This window comes from Nilaparvata lugens, chromosome 7 (assembly GCF_014356525.2).
Source record: "Nilaparvata lugens isolate BPH chromosome 7, ASM1435652v1, whole genome shotgun sequence".
NCBI lineage: Eukaryota > Metazoa > Arthropoda > Insecta > Hemiptera > Delphacidae > Nilaparvata > Nilaparvata lugens.
In genome coordinates this window covers 13,957,636-13,984,357 of record NC_052510.1, presented here as the reverse complement: position 1 = coordinate 13,984,357, position 26,722 = coordinate 13,957,636, and the positions used below count along the sequence as shown (strand labels likewise).

The window sequence follows — 26,722 nt, the reverse complement described above, 5'->3', positions numbered from 1 at the left end:
GAATTACGCCGGGGTAATGGGGGGTTGTGAGTCATGAGGGGGTAAAGAAGGGATGAGGTCAGTTGTCAACTTGTATTTCCTTGATGACTGCTGACCCCGCAGCTATTCCGTTTAGCCACGATTACAGGGTTGAGATGACTCACTCTCCACCAATTTATCATCCGCCACTTCGATTCCATTGCTTTTGAATCCCTCTGATGGCTGCAAAACTATTGGGAAGTCGGTTATTTCTGAAGGGATTTTTCTATGGATAGAAATCTATTATTGAAATAGAAACACACATATATCGTGAAATTCTAGTTTTATAAAATCATTATGGTACGGTTTTACAACATGACAGTGACTCAATCGAATTTTTATCCATTTTTGTATGTTTGTGTTCAATTGATTGATATTTTATCTCCCAATTCTTCCCATATCCAATTCTCTTAGACAAATGAATGCATTTTTAGAAACAATTAACTGAAATGCATTTTTAGAAACAATTAACTGAAATGCATTGCCTCATGAAAATTGAATCATACACCGGTTACTTTTACTACAGAGGAAATGTTTTTAAGGAAGCAATATCAATAGAGGTTTATTAACCAATATTTTGGAACTACGAAGAAAGTGTTCTCAGGAAGCAATAATTTCCTTACCTATGGTGGAAGTTGGACAAGAATTGCTTTCCAAATAAATTAAAGTGCTTCGCTTTCAAGTTTTCTATACGTTGCAGGGTCGTCTATGCCCAAAACCATGATTTTCATCTCTTATACTGAGTTGGCGACCCAGAAAAACCTTGGTTTGAGTAAGAGTAATAGCAATATTGTTATTGTTATTCTACTCAACTTAAATTTATTGTGATCAGAAGAGGAACAATGTCTGTTATAGGGCAGCCACGGAAAATAACAATACAAACATAAGGATAAGAACAAAGAATAAAGAATATGTGTATGAATATGTATCTGATAAAGAATACCCCGTTTGACACATTTGGTGATGGACCGTTCTATTTTAGAACTCATTCAATAATACGCATTTATTGTTTCCGATTCAAAAACTGAATGTAACACTGAATGCCCGTCTTCTTGCAGTTGGATCACAATATTTCTTATCACCTCTTCCCATAGATCAAATTAATCCGACGCACCCCGTTGATTCAGATTAATTTTGGCAGCGTCAATACGAAAACGAAATGAAAGCAAATACCTACAATTCATGCGGCGGCTGTTAAGAGTTTACAAAGTGGCCACCTGGAAAATCAGAAAATTGAATATTTTCAGAGAGCCGGGAAGAAGAGAAACGCGCAAGCCCTTTAATCCCTATTCTAATAGCCGGGAAAAGGCACAAGGGCACAATGTAGCTAATTATCAAGCTCAGGGAAAAGGGAGAAAATATTGTCCTTGGGGTGTTTGTGGAGGGAGGTGGGCTAAGAAGAGTAATTTTGGGTGAAGAGGAAAGAGGTTCAAGGGGGTGAGAGAGCGTGAGAGATAGTGAACATCGTCGGCAAACAGAGTGTGCACCGATTTAATGCGAAGCTGGTTAAATATGCAGGCTGGCGTGAAATATTTCCACACCGGCCTCGTCTTCTTTCAACTGATCAGCATTGCCCGCCGCTGCTACTGCTGTTAATTAGGCCTTCTTTTACGGCGTTAATGTTTAATCAACTTTCAGCGCCAGGACTCAACGCGTTGTTCCAAACAACGGCGCTGTTATCATCATCATCATCATTATCCTAATCCTGATATGCAATTTTCTTCATTACTTATTAAGGAACGAGTAGGCGGGCTGGTGAGTAGCTTTCAAGGCTTCTATCAACGGAAACCTAATCTAATTAAAACAAATAAGCTGCAACAATTTATTACACATTCTATGACAAAACAAAAACGCCTGTAAGATTTTGCTAACTCTGATCTCTGGTCGTTTGTTTACGAAGGTAGCGAGGACTCAACTCAATTTTCTACTAAATGAATATAATTAGGGACCCGGTCAATTCGGGTTTCTAAAACATGAGCAAGACAATATAATGGCAATCGCTATCTTTAGAACTATTAATCTCATCACGACTGAAACCTTTCACTACACTACGTTGTTGATAAACAATAAAATACATACACAATTCAAACTACTTCAAATAACTTTACGAGATCGGACGAACTGAACTATTCCACGCAAATTATGTTCCCTTTCCACCAACGAGACAACGTTCCACGTGGAGACGAGCATAATTCCGTGGGAAAGGAAAATAATGCAAGTTTGAAATATTCCCAAATACTCGTGTACTTTCCCTTGCTAACGGAAATACAGTTCCGTGAGAATACCTCAACCCTGCATAAAATTGGAGTCTTCCCGGACGCAAGTTAGCAAAATCTTAATGTGAGAATTTTTTTTTTCAACAGGAAAATGAATTTCTCACGATTAAAATTCACAGAGCTACAAAATCACTAGAGTCTCATTATTGAATCCCTTATTCTACTCTTTTCGAATGAACCCATACTAAATTCATCTCTATGAAAACACAAACCCATAATTAATTTATTTCAATAATCATCACCATTACACATTCATGTATAATAATTATATAAGGAGGAAAGAAATGAAGATGCAATTTGATCTGTTCGAGTTGAACGTAGTAGAAATTGTAAAATGCATAATCTGACAAATCATAAAATGACCAATTTTTACTTTGTTATCATACTCCACAAACCGAATAGGCAGTAACAGAGCAGCAACCGAAATTTGGCCAGAAAGTGGTTTGGAAAGGAGATATTTCGGGAGTCTGTGGAAACTGCCGGCGGTGTAACTCACAGGAAAGCAACATGTAACTGAGACAGACGTCACGCGGAATGGCAGGGCGCTTATAGTGAGAGACGCTGACTGCTGGATAAATGAATTACGCCGGGGGTAATGGGGGGTTGTGAGTCATGAGGGGGTAAAGAAGGGGATGAGGTCAGTTGTCAACTTGTATTTCCTTGATGACTGCTGACCCCGCAGCTATTCCGTTTAGCCACGATTACAGGGTTGAGATGACTCACTCTCCACCAATTTATCATCCGCCACTTCGATTCCATTGCTTTTGAATCCCTCTGATGGCTGCAAAACTATTGGGAAAGTCGGTTATTTCTGAAGGGATTTTTCTATGGATAGAAATCTATTATTGAAATAGAAACACACATATATCGTGAAATTCTAGTTTTATAAAATCATTATGGTACGGTTTTACAACATTGACAGTGACTCAATCGAATTTTTATCCATTTTTGTATGTTTGTGTTCAATTGATTGATATTTTATCTCCCAATTCTTCCCATATCCAATTCTCTTAGACAAATGAATGCATTTTTAGAAACAATTAACTGAAATGCATTTTTAGAAACAATTAACTGAAATGCATTGCCTCATGAAAATTGAATCATACACCGGTTACTTTTAACTACAGAGGAAATGTTTTTAAGGAAGCAATATCAATAGAGGTTTATTAACCAATATTTTGGAACTACGAAGAAATTGTTCTCAGGAAGCAATAATTTCCTTACCTATGGTGGAAGTTGGACAAGGATTGCTTTCCAAAAAAATTAAGGTGCCTCGCTTTTAAGTTTTCTATACGTTGCAGGGTCGTCTGTGCCCAAAAACATGATTTTCATCTCTTATACTGAGTTGGCGACCCAGAAAAACCTTGGTTTGAGTAAGAGTAATAGTAATATTGTTATTTTTATTCTACGCCAATCAAATTTATTGTGATCAGAAGAGGAACAATGTATGTTATAGGGCAGCCACGGAAAATAACAATACAAACATAAGGATAAGAACAAAGAATAAAGAATATGTGTATGAATATGTATTCTGATAAAGAATACACCGCTTGACACATTTGGAGATGGACCGTTCTATTTTAAAAACTCATTCAATAATACGCATTTATACTGAATGTAACACTGAATGCCCGTCTTCTTGCAGTTGGATCACAATATTTCTTATCACCTCTTCCCATAGATCAAATTAATCCGTCGCACCCCGTTGATTCAGATTAATTTTGGCAGCGTCAATACGAAAACGAAATAAAAGCAAATACCTACAATTCATGCGGCGGCTGTTAAGAGTTTACAAATTGGCCACCTGGAAAATCAGAAAATTGAATATTTTCAGAGAGCCGGGAAGAAGAGAAACGCGCAAGCCCTTTAATCCCTATTCTAATAGCCGGGAAAAGGCACAAGGGCACAATGTAGCTAATTATCAAGCTCAGGGAAAAGGGAGAAAATATTGTCCTTGGGGTGTTTGTGGAGGGAGGTGGGCTAAGAAGAGTAATTTTGGGTGAAGAGAAAGAGGTTCAAGGGGGTGAGAGAGCGTGAGAGATAGTGAACATCGTCGGCAAACAGAGTGTGCACCGATTTAATGCGAAGCTGGTTAAATATGCAGGCTGGCGTGAAATATTTCCACACCGGCCTCGTCTTCTTTCAACTGATCAGCATTGCCCGCCGCTGCTACTGCTGTTAATTAGGCCTTCTTTTACGGCGTTAATGTTTAATCAACTTTCAGCGCCAGGACTCAACGCGTTGTTCCAAACAACGGCGCTGTTATCATCATCATCATCATTATCCTAATCCTGATATGCAATTTTCTTCATTACTTATTAAGGAACGAGTAGGCGGGCTGGTGAGTAGCTTTCAAGGCTTCTATCAACGGAAACCTAATCTAATTAAAACAAATTTTAATGAATTAATAGATTACATCAATGGTTAATACTAAACTAAACCAGGTTCCAGTAATATTATTTACAAACGGAAAAACACATATCATATTGTTGTTTATCCATTGACATCTACACTGTGTCACGTTATTTTTTATAGTTGAATAACGATTAGCCTCCTGCTTGGCATCAGTCGGTAGAGCATGAAATATTTTAATAATTATAAATAATCAAGGTCGTGGTTTTTAATAGGATACAGTCTCATAAAAATCTTTATAGGCACAGATATGAGCTTCCACAATAATTCTGATAATTCATTAAAAAATATATATATGGTACTTATCCTATAGTATTGAGGAATAAAAAATAAATCGCACACCATAAACAATTTGATACATATATTAACAAATATTGCAAAAAATAAATCAGAGCAAAAAATATATAGAGCGATTAAAATATATAATATAAAATAGAACAATAATCGAAATCAATAGAACATCACAGGCTAAATACTATTCTCTAAATTCTACAGCACGAAACGTAACCATGTGCTTTTATTTTTATGATCATATGCATTTATTTGCATGTAGCTGCGATATCAGCTTGCTAATACCTGTCGACTTGGACAATTCCATTAAAACTAAATTCTAAAAATCAACTTGATAAATTGACAACTAATAATCCAAATATATATATTAAATTCTATAGTATCCAATAGATTTCTTTGTAATAAATATATATTTCATCTCAGGGTGCGAGATTCGGCACCTGACGGAATAAATAGAGCAATTCATCTAGTGAATCAGAGCTACAACAAACTATCGCAAATTATATTGCAAAAATTAATGACCATATGAATGTGTATTGACAGCCTAGATTTCATACTTCTTTGATTGGTAGATCTTCTGATATGTGGATTGATTCGTTACTTTCTAATAAAATACCTTCAATACTACATTTACTTGTGCAAGTATTTTTTACCAAATTCTTAATTTATAAGAAAACCCTTTCGACGAGCTAGCTTTGATTCTTATTTAATTTCGAAGCACTGAGGGCGCCCTATCACTATTTCAATATTTTCCACGCACGTGTCGGAATTTTCTTATGAGCTGCTGATGTCGATCCAACTCCTGGTGGTCCTGGATTATTGTAGCCGGAGTCGTCTCTTCCAAGGGGTTACAAAATTATTTAAAAATGAAAATGACTTTTTCTTTATAAGAGCATCACAAAGTCTTATAAGAAATTTAGTAATTCAATTTAACTTTAAGTTATTACAAGATATAGCAAGGTATTACGCTCTATAATTTTTAGTGACCTCTCATGGTGGCAGTTGGCAGGCGAGTGTCGTTCTCGTTTCTCAATTTTACAATTTTCATTTCCGATTTTCAAATTTGCATAAAATTTGAATATTCTAGTCCTCCGCCATTCAAGCTCAAATAGACCGTGCCAAAATATTAAACTATTACTTATGTTATATATATAATAATTTCTTTGCCTTCGGGCCATATCCAAAACATAGATTATATAACAATTTTTTCATAAACTCTATTTATTTGTAGAAATATATACAAATATTTTTGAATCGGCTCACTATTGCCGCCTATCAATTGCCATTATTTGATTGGTGCATGCAAATTATTACAGTATTCATGCGCCTGGTAACCTCCTACTTCCTTAATACATTTAATTATTTTTATTGGGTTTTTAAATATGCTCTCTACATGCTAGTAATTTTTTTATAGGTTATTATTTGTTTCATACATCATAATAATTAGCCACGTGAGACCTTTAGTTCCTCAAATTGCATACCGTTTTGCCACAATAAATTTCTGCCAAGGTGTTTGGTCAGATTCTACGTTGTATGGCTCGGTCGATCGTTAGGTCGCCGATCACTAAATGTTTATGCCTAACCTCAATTTTCAATATTTTATATAATATTATATATTAGCAAAAAATTATTCCAATTTCTCTTAGGCTGTTGTACAGTTTAGCCAGGACGTCTGATATTATCTAATCTTTATGTTATCTCTTTGGCGATATTAGCCAATTACTTCACTTAGACCTATAAATTATATTTCAGCTAGGGATTTTTATTTATCTATCCAAATTAAAATATGTTACAACTGTAATAAAGGAAAAAGGAAAGAACTGGCTTATATTCGTACAGGATAGGCAAACTATGTTTTACGCATCATCGCATCTGAACTACTGGACTGATTAACTTGGAATTTTTCATATAGATTCTTAATTAACCGAGGAAGGTTTTAGGCCTATTTCCAATTCTTCAAGATTCCATCACGTCAAGTTTTCAGTTTGTTAAGTTTCAAGATAGACCCTTGTAGATCACGGGTTTCCCACTAGTACATAATAAAATTGGAGCTGGCATTTTTCGAATTTCCACTAGCATTATTAAAAAGCGTTATATGGCGTCATTGTTTTTCCAACAAAACAAAAAAGATAAGAAACGTTGTTCTGATGTATATGACGTATTATTGTATTACATACTAAACGCTAGTGTACATGAGAATATGGTATACTTTAATGCAGAGATTCTACAAAACGTGTGTATGATCTGGAAGCACGTCATAGTAGTGTTTGATGAGATAATGTTACCAATAATGGTCAATAGTCTCTCGTCAAATACTGTGTGATCCGAAATACGTGTTTCCAGTCATTCTAGACAAATTTCAACTTAGTTGACAAATACAGCTACGAATCAATGGAGATTATAGGATAGGAATATAACCTCGCTCCTTTCTTCAAACTGTAGTATAACCTTGGAAATGTTATTTTCAAAACTACTTGCAGAGTGATCAAGATAAATAAAAGTTACTCTCCAAGTTTTCTTTTTTGAACTGAAGCACAATCTTGAAAAACTACCAAGACTTCAAGAACATTTGGAATCGAATCCTTTATAATCCTTTCCTCCTTCTTCAGCTAATTGAAAAACGAAGTGTTAATTATAGAATGCGACGAAAAGTGGAGAAAAACCTAGACCCGCTTGGAATAATTTATCCGAGTCGCAAGTTCGACTGCTGAATAAGTTAGGCAGTAAATGCAGATCAGCTGTTTCCTGCTGCTTATCCATTCCTTAGCACTGGGAGCTCCACTGATACCTTGGCCTACTTCGGATTGACATTTTATCCCTCTATTCAGCCTCCACCCTCCGATTCACCTTTTCTCATTCTTGAATCACAGTCCCCTTCTCTCTTTGTTTCAACGTTTCTCCCGACATTTTCAACCAGAAGCGTTTTCCTGTAGGTGTCTATAGTGAGATCCTCTTCAAAATTTCAGCATTTCTAATGTAAAACATTGATGATCCCCATTGAGTCGATACTGAAACTTCAATATAAATCCCACTTTTGACTCGATCTCTGTGAGTGTCCCTGGAAATTGTTCAATTGTCATATCTTGGAACCCTCTTGACTAAATTTGGCTCCGATTCATGCACTTGAAAGCTATGTTTGGAGGCGCTAAATTCTGTTTATACATCATTCACAAGATTTCCTGATGTTACGTCACTTACAAACGTACACTTTATAAAGTCTTACTCCTCCATCTTACGATTCACCTTTACTCATTCTTGAATCGCAATCCCCTTCTTGCTTTGTTTCAATGTTGCTTCAATGATATATCATAAAATATTTTTGTATTATAATGTGTGATGATAATAATAAATATATATCATGTTTCACACAATTCTTGAATTCCCACCTTCCTCAGCATAATCGTTAAGGAAATGAATTATTGGAATATTGAACTGGACTTGAATATTCGAGATTTCATAGGATATAAAATATCATTGGAATATTCATAATATCAATTTCATAGGATATAAAATATCTTTGGAATATTCAACATATTTGTCATATCATTTGAATATTCAACTGGAATTGAATATTCGAGATTTCATAGGTTAGAAAGGAAATGTACTCTCAACAACTTTGTGGAAGAAGACATTATTTATCCATCTTCGACCAACATACTTAGGGTACGAACAGAACGGTCTGATCGATGATACGATTTAAGCTCACTATCAACCTTTTTTATCAATACTTATATCAATAACTCCAAGTAATAATTCAATTCAATTCAATTTATTTTTACACACACATACAAGTTTGATACAGAAATTAACAAAAAGAATACATGCAAACAACAACAATACACATAATAGCAAAATGAAAAGAAAGCGGTACAGAAAAGAAAGGGTGGAAAATTGAAGGGTTTTTCCAACTATGGATATCCATGTACTAGGAAAACCTTCAATCCTTAAGAAGGTGAAAAAGGTTTTAGGAAAAGTAAATAGACGGTAGATATGAGGGGATGGGACGGGGGAAGAATGATAAGGGAAAGGATGAAAAAAGAAACCAATAGTACCAGGTTTAAAAAAAAAAGATTTGAAGGTCTAGATGAATTACGAAGGATTGCAGGATAAGCAAGCACACAAGTCAGAAGAGTACACTTTGTGAAACATCTCATAGATAGAAGAAGTAATTGCATTTGATCCAGGTGTTGATATCCTGTTTTAGTTTCAATATATGTTTTAGTATTAATATTTCAATCATTGCTCAGTTGTTTAGTGACATCGATTTCACCGCGACTTCTACCACTACCTCCGTAAACACTACCACTACCCCCATAGTGCTTCTACTCAGTCTGTTCGCACCTTATTGTGGCTGGAAAATTATAAATCATAGAAGAAAATCTTCCACTGTACATTCAAAAACTAGTCTATAATTTTAATAATTCTTCTAAGCTTTCTCTCGAAATTCGATTACATTCCAAAAGTATCAGAATTTTTATGATGTATGCCATATGCCATGTATGAGAATGGAATGTGTATTCATATAAGGTATATTAATATCCATATCATGACTAAATTCAATATTGCAACTAACATATATTTTCAAATGTAAATTGTTTGTTTGCCATAAAATACAATTTCGTTAAGGAAATTCGAACTTATAAAATTGAATTCAGTTATATTTTTTATCAGAAAGTATCCCGATTTTTTGTAATGGTGTCGATCCAGTAATGTACCACTGAAAGTAAACTTGTAGAGTGGACTGAAGTCGATCAGTATTCATGGAATGCCATCGTCTTGAGCCATTGAGCGTCGCGACGCTCAGCCCAGCCTAGCGCAAAATTGTTGTTTCTCTAATTGATCGAGACGCTCCCTTAGGCGCCCTTAAAGGAAGGGCGAAATAAGGTCTGAAGGGATAACAATAAAAAGAAGTGGAAAGGTCTGTGCTCTTGTCGACACCCGGCGCCCTTTTATTCGGCCCTGAGAAAGATTTTCACTTCCTCCTCCTCCCCCTTCTTTTTGTTATCCTTCTTCTTTGGATTTTTCTCCCTTTCCATTGTGTTTCCCTTTTCAATGCCCCATTGCCGCTGACTCATTAGTGCTGGCGACAAAATAGCAGGGCATTACTGTATCATCATCGTCATCATCATCATTGCCGTCATAATCATCCACATTGTTATTTCACTTGCTCTTACCTGCACATTTTCACACTCCACAATGCTGCGAGTACGCTTTTTCTCTAAATGTCGAGTCGAGATTTCTATGATAATATTTTTTCTCTGAACAGTTTTTGAAAGCTTTGTGTGAGCACAGTATGAATGTACTGTATGACAATTTTCCATTTTTGAAATATTTTTCTATTGAACAAGAACTTCACTCTAGAACTGTGACCCATATATTTATTGAGTATATCAGTGTGGATGATGATTTTTCATATTTATTCAAATGAATAGAAAAATTACAGCATATTTGCTTACAACTTTATGACGAAACAAGCCTTATTGAAAATCGTACAGTAACGCAGATTGGTATCACAAGCTGATCCCTGGACCGATTAACTCCTTCCACAGATAGCATCAAGAGGCTACAATTTATTTACAGATGGAATTAAATAGAGAATGCATTTATTCTCTATTTAATTTTATCTGTAACTGGTTGGCCGCTATGGCTTCGTATAAAATGAGCGCTGCTATCCAGATATTGTCAGTTTGGTGTAAGGGTAAGCATTCCTGACTAGCAATTGGGAGGTACCGGGTTCGATTCCCGGGCTGGCAACTAATTTTTGGATAGTAGTTCTCATCGAAATTCCATATAGCTGTTAACCTAACCCTGTTGTCAATGTCTGCAGTAGCAGAAGTCTTCGGGGTGATTTACTGCATTTATTTTGGATCTTCGTTGAATAATTATATATTACAATTTATTTATTTTCATTCATGTAACAAACGACACTAATGTAAAGCATTGGTAGATAAATGGTAAGACAATCCTTGTGGTACTGTATTTCCCAAATTTAGGTGATGACATAGTTCAAAACGTAGATTGGGCTTCCTTTACTTGTCCAATTTTCGATGTAGGCATAAAAATTTGAATTTATTTTTGCAATTTAGAGCAATAACATCTGATAATCTAGTGTTCTGAGTCAACCAGCCAGCACAACATAATTTTAATTAGGAATACAGACGTTTAGTGATGTGCATTAGGCTTAACTCTCAACTTCTGCCCGCCCCCGCACCGGAAAACTAGGGTTCATCTTATTATACCCCATCTGTAAAATCATTATCATACAATTTTATTTTTAGGGTGGGATTTTGTTAGATTAAGTTACTTAGCCGTGGCGTTGAAAATCTAATGACTTCAATTGGTCCAAGATTGAGTATGGAGATGAATGCAGATGATCCCAGATATTTGATAATTCAGAGAGATATTGGATAATTGGTAGTGATTGATCCAAAGATTAGCATGATAAGTGTAACTTATGTTCCAGAGGACATGGATAGATCAGATTCTCTCCAAATCTGGTTGGTCTCATCAGACTGATGGTTGTTCGAGACCTACACAAACTTCAAAAAATAGTCCATCTGATCTGTTATTCTCTTCTGAAAAATCGCAATACAGGAAGTTGAAAAACTACTACTTGTTAGTAGTACTACTAACTTGTTAACTAAAACTACTTGTTAGTTTTAAACTATCCTGATCTACAGAAGGATCATTGCTCAGTTAGCAGTTAACTGAGATCAGAATTATATAATTACTATGGAGTTTCTGATTACACATTCCTACAATTTTTAATAAATCTGCAACAATTTTTAATAAATCTGTAATAATTTGTTCAATAATAATTATTGAACAAATTGTTGCGTAATTATTACGCAGCATCAGTCCTGTATGGAATGATGTAAAGCTTGTTGCCTAATCTACGCCGTACTGTGTTTCGGTCCCAATGCTCACTGAATCTCACATGAAAACTCAGCGAATTTTGTCAGAAAAGTGTGAGAATCTTCGCCTGTCAAGAAGCTATTACAGAGCAGAGTGATATTCCTCCATATAGACTCTCGTTTATATTTTGACATGTAATATACATGTGTGTATTGACATGTAATATACATATAATACATGTAAGGCTGTTCAACTTAAATCAAGTTTGATGATTATTCAATTTTTGTAGTTGAACAGCATCAAGGTTGTTCAACTAGGAAACAGTTTCTTTATTCTAATGATAAGGGAGAATGTTTTCAAACAGTTTTCATGTTACACCAAAAGACAATTGTTTTGCATCAATTTTGTAATGGAATTATCAAAGTATGAAAAGTGGAAATATAATTCACCATAAATATTCAGAAGCACTCACCTGTTGCAAATATCAGAACAGCGGCAACACAATATCCGAGCATTCTTGTGTTATGCCAATCTGAAAAAGAAATTAGGAAATCATGATAACAATCAAGACCAATGTTAATTTGGTGTTGACTTTATAAATGGAATCTCACTATAGTTCCCAAAATATTAACTCAATATTAGTAATCATGAAAAATTCAAATCAGCTTCCAGTATAAAATTACTAATTTTGTTGATGTTTATGAAATTGAGAGAACAAAGATCAAATGATAATATAGGTTGATATTTTTTGTCAGTACTCTACCGTTCTCATGAACTCATGTGCTTTTTTACATTGTCTCTCTAACTCCGCCCTTCAGGTTAAAATGAAGGCAGCCTACCTATCTCACTCACTCACTCTCTCACTCTCTCTCTCACTCTCTCTCTCTCTCTCTCTCTCTCTCTCTCTCTCTCTCTCTCTCTCTCTCTCTCTCTCTCTCTTATTTTCACTTACACTATCTATATCATCTCTCTTACACTCTCTTTCCCTCTCTATTTTGAAGTATCGTGCTGAATAAATAATTAGTTTTTCAACGTCATTGAAAGATATGTAGACCGGTGAAAATTATGAAGCTGTTCCGGAAAGTTTTCAGTCAGCCACTATGGTTGACAGCTTCAAAACAATGCGGTGCCATTGCGATGAGAGCTTGAAGCGTGGATGACAGAGGTTTGAGGCTTTTCGAAGAGAATGGGTGAGGCTCTTTGGGGTGAATAGGAGTGAGGAAGAAAGAGGAGGAGTGAGAAAGAGAGAGAGGGGTAGTGAGTTGTGAGGTGAGAAACGTGTCAGCCATTGACAATGCAACACCATTAAGCCTCGTTAACAACAACTTTCCAATAAGTATCTTATATTCTGAGGAATAAAGTGGGAACCTGTCAACAACAAACCGGCTGATTTACTTTCAAACAAAAATTAATCGACTTTCTGAACGCTCTCCAGTTGCAAACGACCTTGTTTTGGTGATGATTATTTTTCGATCTCACTAAATTCAGATCTACCTGTCATTATTCCTTCTGAGTAGCATCAATGATTCTCATTATCACAATACTGACAGTTTCAAATTTCACTAGAGAACCTGAACAGGACGTAGTATCTTGATCAAAGTTGAAAAATTTCTAGTTTAGTGTAATGTTTTTATGAAATACATCAAACCAGTTTTAATTTACATTACACATATTGTGTTAGCTTTATCGAATAGGTCGATGTTGACTGATAAATGGATTTGACAGGCAAATTACATCACATGAAAGGTTTCATAATCTTGACATGCATTATTGAGCACAACGTCATGACTATTATTGAATTCATGTATTTTCAGTTGACAATATAACAATTTTCAATACTTCATGAGTTCTATTCGCTTCCGTTTGTTGTAGAACAATGGTATATGAATAGCAGTCAATGAGGCTTAAAATTATGGAGTTTCACTTTAAAAATTCAATAGATTCATACAATGAAATTTATATAAAATTCTCAGTAGATCTTACTCATTTTCATTAATAAAGGTTTTGGAATACCTGAAAAATTGAGGTTCACAAAATGCAATACAATACAAAATATGATTTATAGACATATGAACGAACGTTCCAAATGAATCCATCAATTGAAGATCAGTACAAGATACTACAGACTAAGAGCTAGTATCGTAAATTCAATATTTCGATAAACTTTTTTTCTCTCGTGATAATTCAACAATCAACTCCTGTTTCCATGCAGTTTTAAAGAACGCGAAACTCAGAACAACTGACAGCTCTCTGTTAACCAGTTGAACATTTCAATCGTGATTCTTATTGAATATATAAACTACTCAAGAAACTAGAATAATTAGTAGCTCGATAAAATTACAGGAAACGTCACTAATCTTATGAAATCATATGAGTTGTGGTGGAGAGAAGTATTATCTCTTCAAAATATGATATTGGTCTACAGAAATGTGTGTTACAATGGAAATGAGTGAGCTATGATGAAATAAGTGGATGAAGTGAGTGGGAAGTAGAAAGTAACGTATGTTTATGTGCGGTTGACAGAGACGGGAACATTGAATAAAAGATAAAATAGGAACGAAAGTGCAAACATTTGAGGAAACGGTCAGATGGAGAGAGAGACAGTGAGGGAAACAGAGAGAGTGAGAAGAAAAGAAAAAGTGACAGAGATGTGTGAGACTAACAGAAATGGAGAAAGGAAGTAGAAAACGTACCAGTAATAGAAATTGATGAAAGTGAGAGAAAGAGACAGAAAGAGAGAAAGAGTGATAGAGAGACTAACAGAAATGGAGAAAGGAAGAGGAAAAAGGACCAGTAATAGGAATTGGTAAATCGATTTGGTAAGCAGTACAGGACAGCCTGAGCACAGTACAATGTCACCAAGAGCATTTGCATTCTGAGCCCTCTTCGTTTTTCTAATCGGTGGGGGGGAAGGGAGCACCTTGACAAGCCCCCCACCACCAACGGGTCCCCCCTGGCAACAGGTCTGTTTGCCACCTTCTGTAAGCGAAAGGTCGGAATGATATTTCAGGGCTGTCACAACAAATAAAGTCGGCGGCTGGAAGAACGAGCCAAGCAACTAGCATCGAGTGAAAAGTGGAAACGGATGGAATGTGAAACAAGAGAGGTAGGAATAGGGGAGGTAGGAATAGGAGAGGTGAGAATAGGAAATGGAGGAAAAGGAGAGGTGAGAATAGGAAATGGAGGAAAAGGAGAGGTGAGAATAGGAGAGCTAGGAATAAGAGAGGGAGAAAAAGGAGAGGTGGGTATGAGAGATTTAGGAATAGGAGAGGGTGGAATAGGAGAAATAGGAATAGGATGGGTGGGAATAGTAGAGGGAGAAATGGGAATAGGAGAGGGAGATATAGGAATAGGAGGGGTAGGAATAGGAGAGGTAGGAATAGGAGGATTGTTTGATTGATTGATTGAGTACTTTATTCATGTAGATTACAATATATACTGGCTTATTCACTTATATACAATAGCTTACAATACAGTAAAATTATAGATGAATTTACAAAATATAAATTAAGAAAATAAGAGGAGTAGGAATAGGAGAGGGAGAAATAGGAATAGGAGGAGTAGGAATAGGAGGGGTAGGAATAGGAGAGGTAGGAATAGGAGGATTGATTAATTGATTGATTGATTGAGTACTTTATTCATGTAGATTACAATATATACTGGCTTATTCACTTATATACAATAGCTTACAATACAGTAAAATTATAGATGAATTTACAAAATATAAATTAAGAAAATAAGAGGAGTAGGAATAGGAGAGGGAGAAATAGGAATAGGAGGAGTAGGAATAGGAGAGGGAGAAATAGGAATAGGAGGAGTAGGAATAGGTGAGGGAGAAATAGGAATAGGAGGGGAAGGTATAGGAGAGGGAAGAATGCGAGAGGTAGGAATAAAAGAGGGAGAAATAGTAGAGGTGGTTATAAAAGAGGGAGCAAGAAAAGAGGTAGGAATAGAAGCGGTAGGAAGAGGAGAGGTTGCAATAGGAGAGGGAGGGACAAGAGAGTAAGGAACAGGAGAGGTGAAAAACATAGAAGAGGAAAAGATGAGGTGATAAATATGATGTGGGATGAAGAGGAAGAGAATGAGGAAATAATGAGTAGAATGAAATTGAGAGATGGATGGGCGTAGAGAAGATTAATAGATAGAAATGTTGAGGAGACATGTAAGGGGAGGAAGATGAAATTTAATAGAATAAGAGAAGGAGAAACAGAAGTGAAGTTGGATAGAGAGGACTGAGTAGAAGTAAGGAGAAGAGAAGATAGAAGGAGAAAGAGACGGTGAGTGTAGAAGGAAATGTTTGATATCTATTTTTTATATATTTTACATTTGCTGGTCTGATTGGATTTGATTAGAGAGGTAGAGAGAGATGTAAAATGAAGAGAAGGTTGGAAAAAAGATGAAAGTGATGGACTTTGAGAGGATGAATTTGAAAATAAGTGTGTAGATGTGAGTGAAGAAGAAAAATAGAGGAGAGAGGATGAGATGATGAATGAAGAAAAGAGTAAGATTCTGATATTCCAGTAAGAAGAGGAAGAAGAAGAAGAAGAAGAAGATGAAAGTGGAGTAGGACGTGTAGAAGTCGATAAGGAATATTAAAGTATGAAGATTGAGGAAAAACGCAAGAGATGGAAAATGAAAAATGCTGAGAAGGTACAGGGGAGGATAGAAAAGTTGGACTGGGATGAAAAGGAAGCTGAAAGTTTCCGAAGAAAGGAAAATGAGAGAAGAAACTATGATGTCATTCTATAGGAAAGTAGAAGGAATAATTCAAGAAAAAGGAGACGTGGAAGATGACAGAACATTCACAGAAGAGGACAGTGAGATGATGAGAGAAGAATACAAATGGTGAAGAGTGGCGAAGAGAAGAGAAGAGAAGAATACGAAAAGCATTAAGAGAATCAGTATACAGTCTAGTCACAGGGGAGAAAATAGTATGGAGTAAATGATATAGAGCTTGAAAAGAATGAATGAATTGATTAATCGATTTATTTTTCAGATATTAGTGAAGCTGTAGAGATTTTTTCTCACTCATATCCACAGAACAAAATGCTAGTTCAATGCGCGTGTAAAGGTCTGGCTTATAAATGTCTCGACTAAAATTGTCTCTGATGTGATATTGTTGGATGTTTTCTTGATAGGTTGGACGAAAATGAACTCAAGTGTGAATAAATGTGTAGAGGTCGTAAGTCTCATGAGACTTCAATTTCAAATTTATGGAGGATGGAATTCTCATGTGTGATATTAATATGGATATTGAGTGAATGAGATTTGCATTCCATTAATATGGAGTGAAAATGGACTTATGATTCCAGTTTTATAAATATTAACGCTGAGGATATCTGTATCAGCAAAACCAATTTCAAAATTTTATTAAATTTTACTAAATATTACAATACCAGACAAAACGGTGACCTTCTCACACCCTATGTAAGATTGTCTAGAACTCATAGGAGTCATATGTATCAGAGGCATGTAATGTTTAATAAACTCCCCATAGCAATGAGAAATTTGCAAGAAAAAAGCTTTAAATTAGTGGTAAAGAATTGGCTGAAAAAGAATCCATTTTATAACTTAAGAGAATTTATAGACTGTGATATTAGTAGTATTGCTAGACTGTGAGCTATAATTAGTTTTCATGTTATATATTATATTGTAATATGTATTTCAAATTTATATTTTGTTGACGAAGCCTATTGCATTGATGTTTATATGTTTAATGGCAAATAAAATTCTTATTCTTATTCTTAAATCCAATCTGATTTCACTACTTCATTCATTTTCCACTTTTCTAAAATCCTTGAGCTTCTGAAATAATGTACTTTTTTCTTCGGATAGACTTGATCATATAGTTTTTGGAATCTTATTTCATATAATTTTGATGATTAATTGAAGTTTGATTGAACTAAAATACACCATGATAACTCTCTTTCAACTGATTTGTTTTTGATGCCATTGTTCAAAAACTTTTTTTTTCTTAAATAATGTATAATATTTATATTTTTGTTTGTGAGCTGTGTTTTTGGATGAGCATAAAATTGATTTGATTTGATAGATGTCTTCAACCTGTCAGCTCATGAAACTAGAGTCAAAGCGCAGATTGGAGGAGTTGGAAGCAAGTGATAAATCATAAATAATGATCAGAAATTAATTGTTGAATAACTGAAAATAAAATACGGGAGTTGAGAGTGAGTGAGTGTCATAAATTCAACACTAAATAGATGAATTCTCTAGATTCTAAATGATAGGAGAAAATGAAAACTTTATATTATTTGCAACATCATACATTAAACTCAATTTTCTTTTTTTATCATACTTGACAATAGAACTTTGGAGTTGTCATCTTTCTTGAATAACTTGGAGAAATATCATTACAGTGATATTTTCCAGTGTTTGTCTGTTTATTTATCTGTTAATAATCAGTGTTTATTTGTTTATAAATCAGTGTTTATTTGTTTATAAATCAGTGTTAATACCATGAAGATACCTATTATATTACTAGATACTCTAGTTACTCTAGATTTCTAGATACTCTGGAATTCCACTTATATTATCACTACCATACTTCATTCAGCTGGAAGGATATTTTATCCTTTGTCATACAAAGCTTTTAACATTAAGCCTACTTCGTTGAAATTTATTCACATTTGTCACCAGTTGAAAATGAAACATGAAATCCATTATTTGTTACAATTGTTCAAGACACTTAACACTGGAGTCAACAGAGCGCAGCTGTGATGGGAATTTAATTACATGGCACTCCTTCTAATAAGGTGTTATTACGGCGGTAGACCGTTATTTATGATAGCCGAAAAAGCCACCAGGACCTCAACGCGGTCCTTATCTATTAACAGGCCCTAACAAAATGCCCTTATTTCAAATAATCTACGAGTTTTCAGGTTAAGGGCCAACCGTCGCCATTCCACTTCGCCTTGATTGTCGGTGGCACGCAATAGAGCCTTTCACGACGATTGTTTTTGTGTTTCGACATGAATATTGGAGGTTTATTGAGATGAGAACTTGTTATGATAACGCTTCGGCGGCAGTAATTGGATTGGAGCACATATTTCCATTATTGTCCAATATTTGTACATCGCTCAATGAGTAATAACATCGAATGGAATGCAATGGTAAGTGGATTCTTGACAAATACGGTATCAGCGTGATATCATATTACTGCGTTGAAATGAGGTTTCTGACTCATTCAATTATTGATCAAATATATACATTGATTTCCTTCATTGATGTCATGTCGATATTAGTATTTGAAATATGTTTTATTCTCACGAGTGACAGACAGCAACCGCCACCGTCTACAGTTGCATAAGTAGAACCAGAGACAAATGATACAAGATATTGACAACAAATCAAGACTGATACAATACAACTGATACGCTATTTCTTCTCTATGGTAGAACTAATGGGTTGATAGAATTGGCCAACTCGGAACTCGCTGACATGTTAAACTGCCATATGAATAAAAACTGCTCTGATCGGTGTAGTATAAATAATATTCGTATGGCTGTTATTGGTGGGGAGTTCCTGACGGAAGTTCCACCTCGCCTGAATATATCATTTCAGCCGTCAATGGGCTTTAAGACTGTCATACTTCAGCCGGCACCGACAGTTTAACGTGCCCATCCGATAACACTGGAGTGATCTGTCAAAAACGTTTGGCTCAGAGTGGGCTCGAACCCGGGGAACTCTAGATTGCTACGCAAGCACTCTATCAAGATACAACGGATCACTCCAACCATCCACCATCCAATACTCCAATACTCCACCATCGGTGTAGTATTGATTAATACGGCAGTTTAACATGGAGTCAGCGAGTTCCGAGTGAGCCAATTCTATGAACCCGAACTGATATATAATATAATCATTTGTGTATGTTCCAAGAATATTAATAGAATTATTCGTCCAAGTTTCAGAATTTTATTACCTTCATCATCATCGCATCAATCCAAAATTATTTCAATGATTTTGATAGTAGCCTACTTTCATCCAGGATTAAACATATTGGTGAGTGGTATCACTCATATGGCATAAAAGATATAGCATGGTATAAGGCGTTTATGTCCCAAGTTCAATTCAATTCATTTTATTCAAAAACTTTATACATTACATAGTATGTAAAAACAAAGTAAACACGATAAATTAGTTTGTAACATTAATATGAAAAACAAGTAAAAAGTAAATGAATAACTCCATGCTTGGGCGTCAAGTCCGTGTGCATGGAGGAGTCTTCTGACAATCGATAAGAAAAATTATAACTATAGCCTACTTTAATGACACTAGATACAATAAAAAATCTAGTAACTAAAAACTTAATAATAGAATAAGGAATTGAAAATTATAAGCAAAAAATAATAGGGTTCAACTAAGTGACGAACTAAAAACAACTATTAAATTATTTTAATTAGATGCTCTGTTTTTTTCTTAAGCCGATTGTGCAAGTGGTTTTTATCCGTGAAGTTATGTATTATTAATAATCGACAAAAGTAGACTGTAATATTTAATAGGCTGTTATCAAATGTCGATAATAGGCTTGAAATAGAAGTAAAATTTGAAACATAAACCCCTTTTACCATGGGATATATTCTAATGCTATCTTTTCTCTATAGTTGTACTGATGTACTCTCTTTTGTAGCAGGCTATGAACAAATATTATTAAATCCAACTTTCTTTGGTATACAGTATTTCTCTTAACTGAGTCTCGAACTCAGAGATTTTATTGAGCAATGCAATGTCTGAAACTATAGTCAGGTTCACGTTATAATGGCAGTGTTTGATTAGCAATGATAGACAACATTCAACAAAGCGGATAGTGCTATCTCTTTCTCGATTTGCTCTGTTGCCAGATCGTCTTTCAACAATGTAGAATCAACAATTACTCAAAAAATATTTCGTCTTAATCATGAAAATTCATTATTGGAAAATATAATTTCTTGCTTAATAAAATATAATTGATTATTTTAAACGAGAATCAACAGTTAATATTACATCAATAAATCTGTATCAGCTATCGTATAGAAGGTATCGACAAGACAGATGTTCGGCAACATTGTTCTCCTATCTTTCTCCACTGCCATTATAACGTGGACCTCACTATAGTGCTTACTGTAGAGCTTCATATATATTATTTCAGTAGTATGTACCTCTCAACTGAATCTCAAACTCAGAAATTTCTCATACATGGTATTTTATTACTCAGAGATTTCTTGTCTAGAACTTAATTGAGGAAAACCAAGTCTTACTGGTGAAATTATTTTGATTTATTAATGACTCCAGTAATCAAATAAAGAAATACATTAGCCATTGCTTGGAGGCTCAAATACATGAGGGAATGACATCATTTCTCAGGAAGAGAATTCATTAGAATAAAGTATAATTTTTCATACCTAAAAACCGTGACAGAAATGGAGTGTTTGTTGATCGATACCCAACTAATCTTTTCCAATATTTTAGAAGGTCCAACTACGGTTTTTTCTGAACGTATAGAATATTAGGGTAGCCACTCATCTTCCATTCAATAATTCATAACACATGAAATGGAGAGTCGGTTGGTGCCTGGTGACTCTCACTTAACTGATTAAACCCACATTGAATTCGCTTGTTCCATGTCAATCTTTTTCTCTTATTGACCAATCACTTCCACAAGTCGATAACTCAATGTTTTTGGAGAACTGAATAGGAAATAAATGAATGGAGAGTTCTCTAGGAAGTTTATCATATCCAGTTGAAATGATATGCCACAAAACATGTAAGAATGTTGAAAATTGAGAATATATCCTATACTATATTATATCTAAAATCACTTCGCTAATATGGGCTACAAGTTTTTATATTGTTTCTACTAATTTATATTATATTTATTGTTTGTAATACATAAGATCTACATAACCTGTAGACTATTAATTTCAAATTAAGGTTGAGACCAGTTTTGAGTGAATGCCTGTTGTTTTTATCTGAATTGTACCCATTGGCTATGAATGAATAGATATTATAATAATAAAATTAGCTGAATAAATATGTATCGAATCACAACACAACACAGCTTATGAATATTTTTGCTATGTTGATGTTAGAATTCGTACAATATTATGATATATGATGTATTAGCTACAATGTAATGTAATGTATTGATGTATCTAATACTGTAGAATCGAGAGTATATCCTTTCCATATCCGATAGTGGACCATTGTTAAGTAAGTTACTGGAATAGTATGCCAAATATTTGTAATTTAGGAATAAAGTCTTCAACACCTATATCATTGTACATGTAAAAATATAAGCTGTACAAGAAACTACTGTATTATTTTGTTTTCGAACTTCCATCAATTCTGTTTTACACTTTTTTCATATTGTGTAACTCTTTGAATGTATGAATCAGAGCCGCTCTCTTCCACACCTTGAATAAATAAGAGTTAAGCAGGCACTTTATATGTTCACCTTCTCCTTTATTAGAAGGAAATACGTGCAATCACATGGAAGACCAAAATAATGAAGAATAAATGTAATGTAGCTATCTCAATAGAAAAATGCAGGGTTGAGCTTACTATCGGTGCCAAAATCAAAATAGCATTTCCTAAATTATTCTCAATTTGCATGCAAATAGAAGGTCAGTAAAAAAGCTCTTTGTTGCTCAAATCACAAACACTATCACTGGAACTCAATATGTTCATTAACCCCGTGATCAATAACCGTGGGTGAATTTGAATGTGTGTAAATGTGGGTGTTCGAGGTTTTTGAACGTTGCAACGTGTTGAATGTGCTGCTGAAGTCACAATTAATTAATTTGTTGAAGCAAATAGTGTGAATCACCCACACCAATTACGCCTGCGATGAAAAAGCTGTTCAGAATCATTGTAACCCGAGAATTTAGAGTTCGATGAATCGAATTAATTTCGAACGTAACAAACTGAAATAGAACCATAGTGAAAGGGGGACTCACACCACACGTACAGAATATATTTCCACATAGCTATAGTTGAATATCATACTATAATGAGATAAAAGCGAGTCATGTGTGTGTAAACTACACATCGATTTCAGAACGTACTATTTTTACCGTCCCTGTATTATATTCAGAGTGAACAGATTATAATTAGACTGACTAATTTATAATTAAAACTAGCAGGGCACCCGTGCTTCGCTACGGGAATTATAAGATAAAATTATTTTTGTGAAACATTTATAATCTAGATCCTACCAAAATTGTTATAATCGTTTTTGAGATTAGGCCACAACTTGGCATGAAAATTATTAAGTCAAATCATTCAAATAATTAATTGATGTGTTGGAAGTGCTCTGTTGAAAGAGTAGTCTAATTGCAGCAAATTTTGTAGGATATGGGGCGGGGCTTAAGGGTCGCCCTCGACTTTATTCATTGGCAATTAATATTTCCCGTTGACAGTTATCAAATTAGCAGTGATCATGTTATTTTTGCTTTGGCAATGGAAGATCAAATTCCAAATTAGGTTGATTCGGAATTTGATGACTCTGGTATCCATGGATCTCTTGCTTATTCTGGAATTTTTGGCATAGCCTGTCGCTTACTTTTCGTTTTACTTATCCAAAAGTGTAAAAGCAACCAATACACTGATTCTTCCTTCCATGGAAGTCCATTCATACATAAGAGTCCTATCATAATAGTATAACATTTATTGTGGCTGATTTCACATGTTCTAAACTCTACAATCATACACATTAAAGTGGGATCATTCTAATGTGAATTTGCAATCTGAATAAAGTTAATTCAATCGCTTCGATTATTGACTACCATTATATGATTTCTCTCTTTGATCTTAGCTTGAAATCAAAAGCTTAGGGATGGAGATTTGGATGTAAACTAACATGTAACTCAATCAAATTTCTATCTAAATTGACAACTTTAGAATTTACTTGTGATCTATCAATATCAATAGGTTTGCCTTGTGTCGAAATAACATCTTGAAAGGAAATAGGAGCAGCTGATGGAATATTATGTTTTTTTTTATTCAGTTTTTTACTGATTTTGAAACATGGAAATATCAGGCCCAGTAGCACAAAAGAATGTTCAATTTCAATCGGGATTAAATTCCATGAGAATTAATCAGAGCAGGGTTTTTATAATAGAAGGCTTCTCTGATTGGTTCTCGTGGTATTAAGTCCAGATTATGAATTAACAAACAGTGCAAAACTGTCTCTCCCAAGGCCATGGCTGCGTACAAACATAGAGCAACAGGAGAACCAATACAACAGGAGCTGAAGAAATTAGTCGCATTTCTATCACCTCACAATGAACATTACATTCAACTACTATATGTTTGAAGAGATCGATTTTAAATTTCTTTTACTATCATCCGGTCACTTTCTGAACCAATTCTTCCAGATGTTCCATGAATACTGCAATATTTTAAAATAAGGTCGCCAAATTTGGTAACTCAACTACAGCTATTATAATGTTTCTTATTTGCTCACACTTTCTTACGTTTTCAACAGACTATGGAAAACGATTTTTCTGATCAGCTGCTACTTGAGGGACCTATAATCCTTTCTCTTGGTAGTTCAACAAATTTTTCCAGAGTTGAGACCTGTTCCAAAATAATGTTTTTTGTCGCAAGCACAATATATTCCTGATTTAATCAAAATCGTTAGAGCCGTTTTCGAGATCCATCCAACATAGATACATATATCCACAAACACACATATTCAAACAAATTAATTTCTTAGTATAATTATTGACTTCAATGATTATGATTTCATTCAATGAGAGCTCATTTCACATAATAATAACAGCTGGCATCAAAAGCAGAAATGTCAAACATGATTGAAATTGAAACAGTAGAGATCATCAAGATTATTTTCTTCATCTGATCTAAAGTAACCAGATTATAGTAAGATTCACATCAATTTGTCAACATTGTTTGAAAGGGGAGCATTGATGCTATTAATGAGGAATACTGACAGTCAACGAACTGTTAACTTATACAACATATTCTCCAATATTTTTATCGAAAGCTATAATTGATTCATGGGAAAAGCGCCTTACTTCTATGCAAGATATTTTCACATTAGGAAAAGCAACAACAGCTATTTGGCCGTTTTAATAAATAACCCCTTTCTTTCGCCCAAGTTAAATTTTGGCCGAATTTCCTCATTCTTTACAAACAGATTCCACAACGGACACTTCTGAAGTTTTTAAAATACCCCTTTAAGCAGTTTTCGCGATCTGTCGGGTTTACAAACAAAATTAGTCTTGATAGAATAGGATAATTGATAGAAGCAACTCCCGTCATAAAGTTTGTTTTATGAAAAATAAAAATATCTATACTCCCAGTATAGCTCTGATTGATGATGTTTATCAAGTTCCGTTTGATCTCGTAGAATTCATAAGGACGGCAAAAAAATGAACGTCCAAAAATTCATTAATTTATGTTTACTGGCCTCACTGTTCAATATTGTTTTTCACAAGAGTCTTGAAACGAGCTGATCTATTATATACTCTAATTGTACACTCACATTTATGAGTATATAGTAATCAACTAACATGTTAAAGATAACACTCTAAGATAAGATAGAGTACCGTCCATATTTGTATACCTAGCCTGTTTATAAATACTCGTATTTCCTCAACTTACCTAACAGGCTTGAATAGCACCTGAAGTTAGTAAAAAAAAATTTTTCCTACAGTTACCTTGAAAAGTGACCATTCCTGCACTGATTACAGAACGCAAAGAATCACTTTTCCGCTCTAGTGCGCAAAGTATTACTTTGCGTACTCCAGATTTGCAACATGGCAACACAAAATAGTTGGTGAGTTATATGGAGGATTAGTGCACGAAAACAAAAATTAAGTTGGTAACAATGACTGTGGTTAGATTTAGATAAGAATCATTTCAATGGCTACCCTACATTTATGATAAAATCCCAATCTAGAAATCCAAAACAAGAATAATGTTCATCTAAATCATAATTAAATAATCATAATTTACAAACTCTCATCATTTAATAATAAATAAAAGTTCTTTTCTATTGATAATTATTATTTCAACTGCAAGCAATGAGAAAAGTAGCAAATATACATTATAGAATTCGAATTTTGAGGTTAAATGATTACCGTTTGATATCCATTTAAATAAAAATAATAAAACACATAAGAATACTACAATAAATATTCTCTGTTGTCTATGTTATTTTTCAGTTTACTTTGAGCATTTTTCTCGGTAATTTGAGCAAAAGTCTAAATTTCTGAATCCTGTTTCAGTACTTTTTAGCTGGATTAAGCAAACTTAGGTACGATTTTTCCCGCTAGGTCGCGCGCTTGTCGCTTCAGCCATCTTGCAGCCATCCCAATCAGCTGTTGGCGTGTATTTTGAGTGCGAATTTTTTTTCTATCTGTATTTCTTCTGATTCTTGAATGAATAAAAATGAGAACTATGGCTGAGAATTTTCAACTTCAATTGGATTATTAATTTTTAAATGAATTAAGGTTGTTATTAATAACAGCATCACACACACAAACATTTGATGGATTTCAGCCATTAAAAGTTTAATGTGAAATACGTGAGCAAAGTTCCTCTGCTGCACTCAAGAAGCCGTTTCTTTCGGTGCAGAAAACTGTCACTTTGCGCACTAGTTGCACAAATAACTATTTCGCTTTCAAAAAGAACGATTAGAACAATTAGTTGTCAATATTACAACCAGGAAGATGGCGGACCTGCCGAAAGATATCGTTGTCACAGTGAGTAATTAATTCATTTATTGGGAAAAATCTGACTGCTAGTCGTTCTTTTTAATAGCAAAAAGTGATTTAATAATAAGCACTCTGTGATTGAAAACAACATTGAAGAATTTATATAGAAATCATCCCCCACTTATATCGGCCTAA

At 34.6% G+C, this 26,722-nt stretch overlaps 1 protein-coding gene across 5 annotated transcripts in view; it reads right to left on the bottom strand.

Annotated features, from left to right (window-relative positions):
* The window catches only part of LOC111051029, a 196,347-nt gene that overhangs the window by 137,155 nt on the left and 32,470 nt on the right, over nt 1-26,722 (bottom strand). For all 5 annotated transcript variants that reach the window (XM_039432107.1, XM_039432099.1, XM_039432100.1 and 2 more), the window contains exon 2: nt 12,325-12,384. In XM_039432107.1, the coding sequence (XP_039288041.1) occupies nt 12,325-12,367 (43 nt within the window). In that variant the 5' untranslated portion in view covers nt 12,368-12,384. The remainder of the gene's footprint in view (nt 1-12,324; nt 12,385-26,722) is intronic.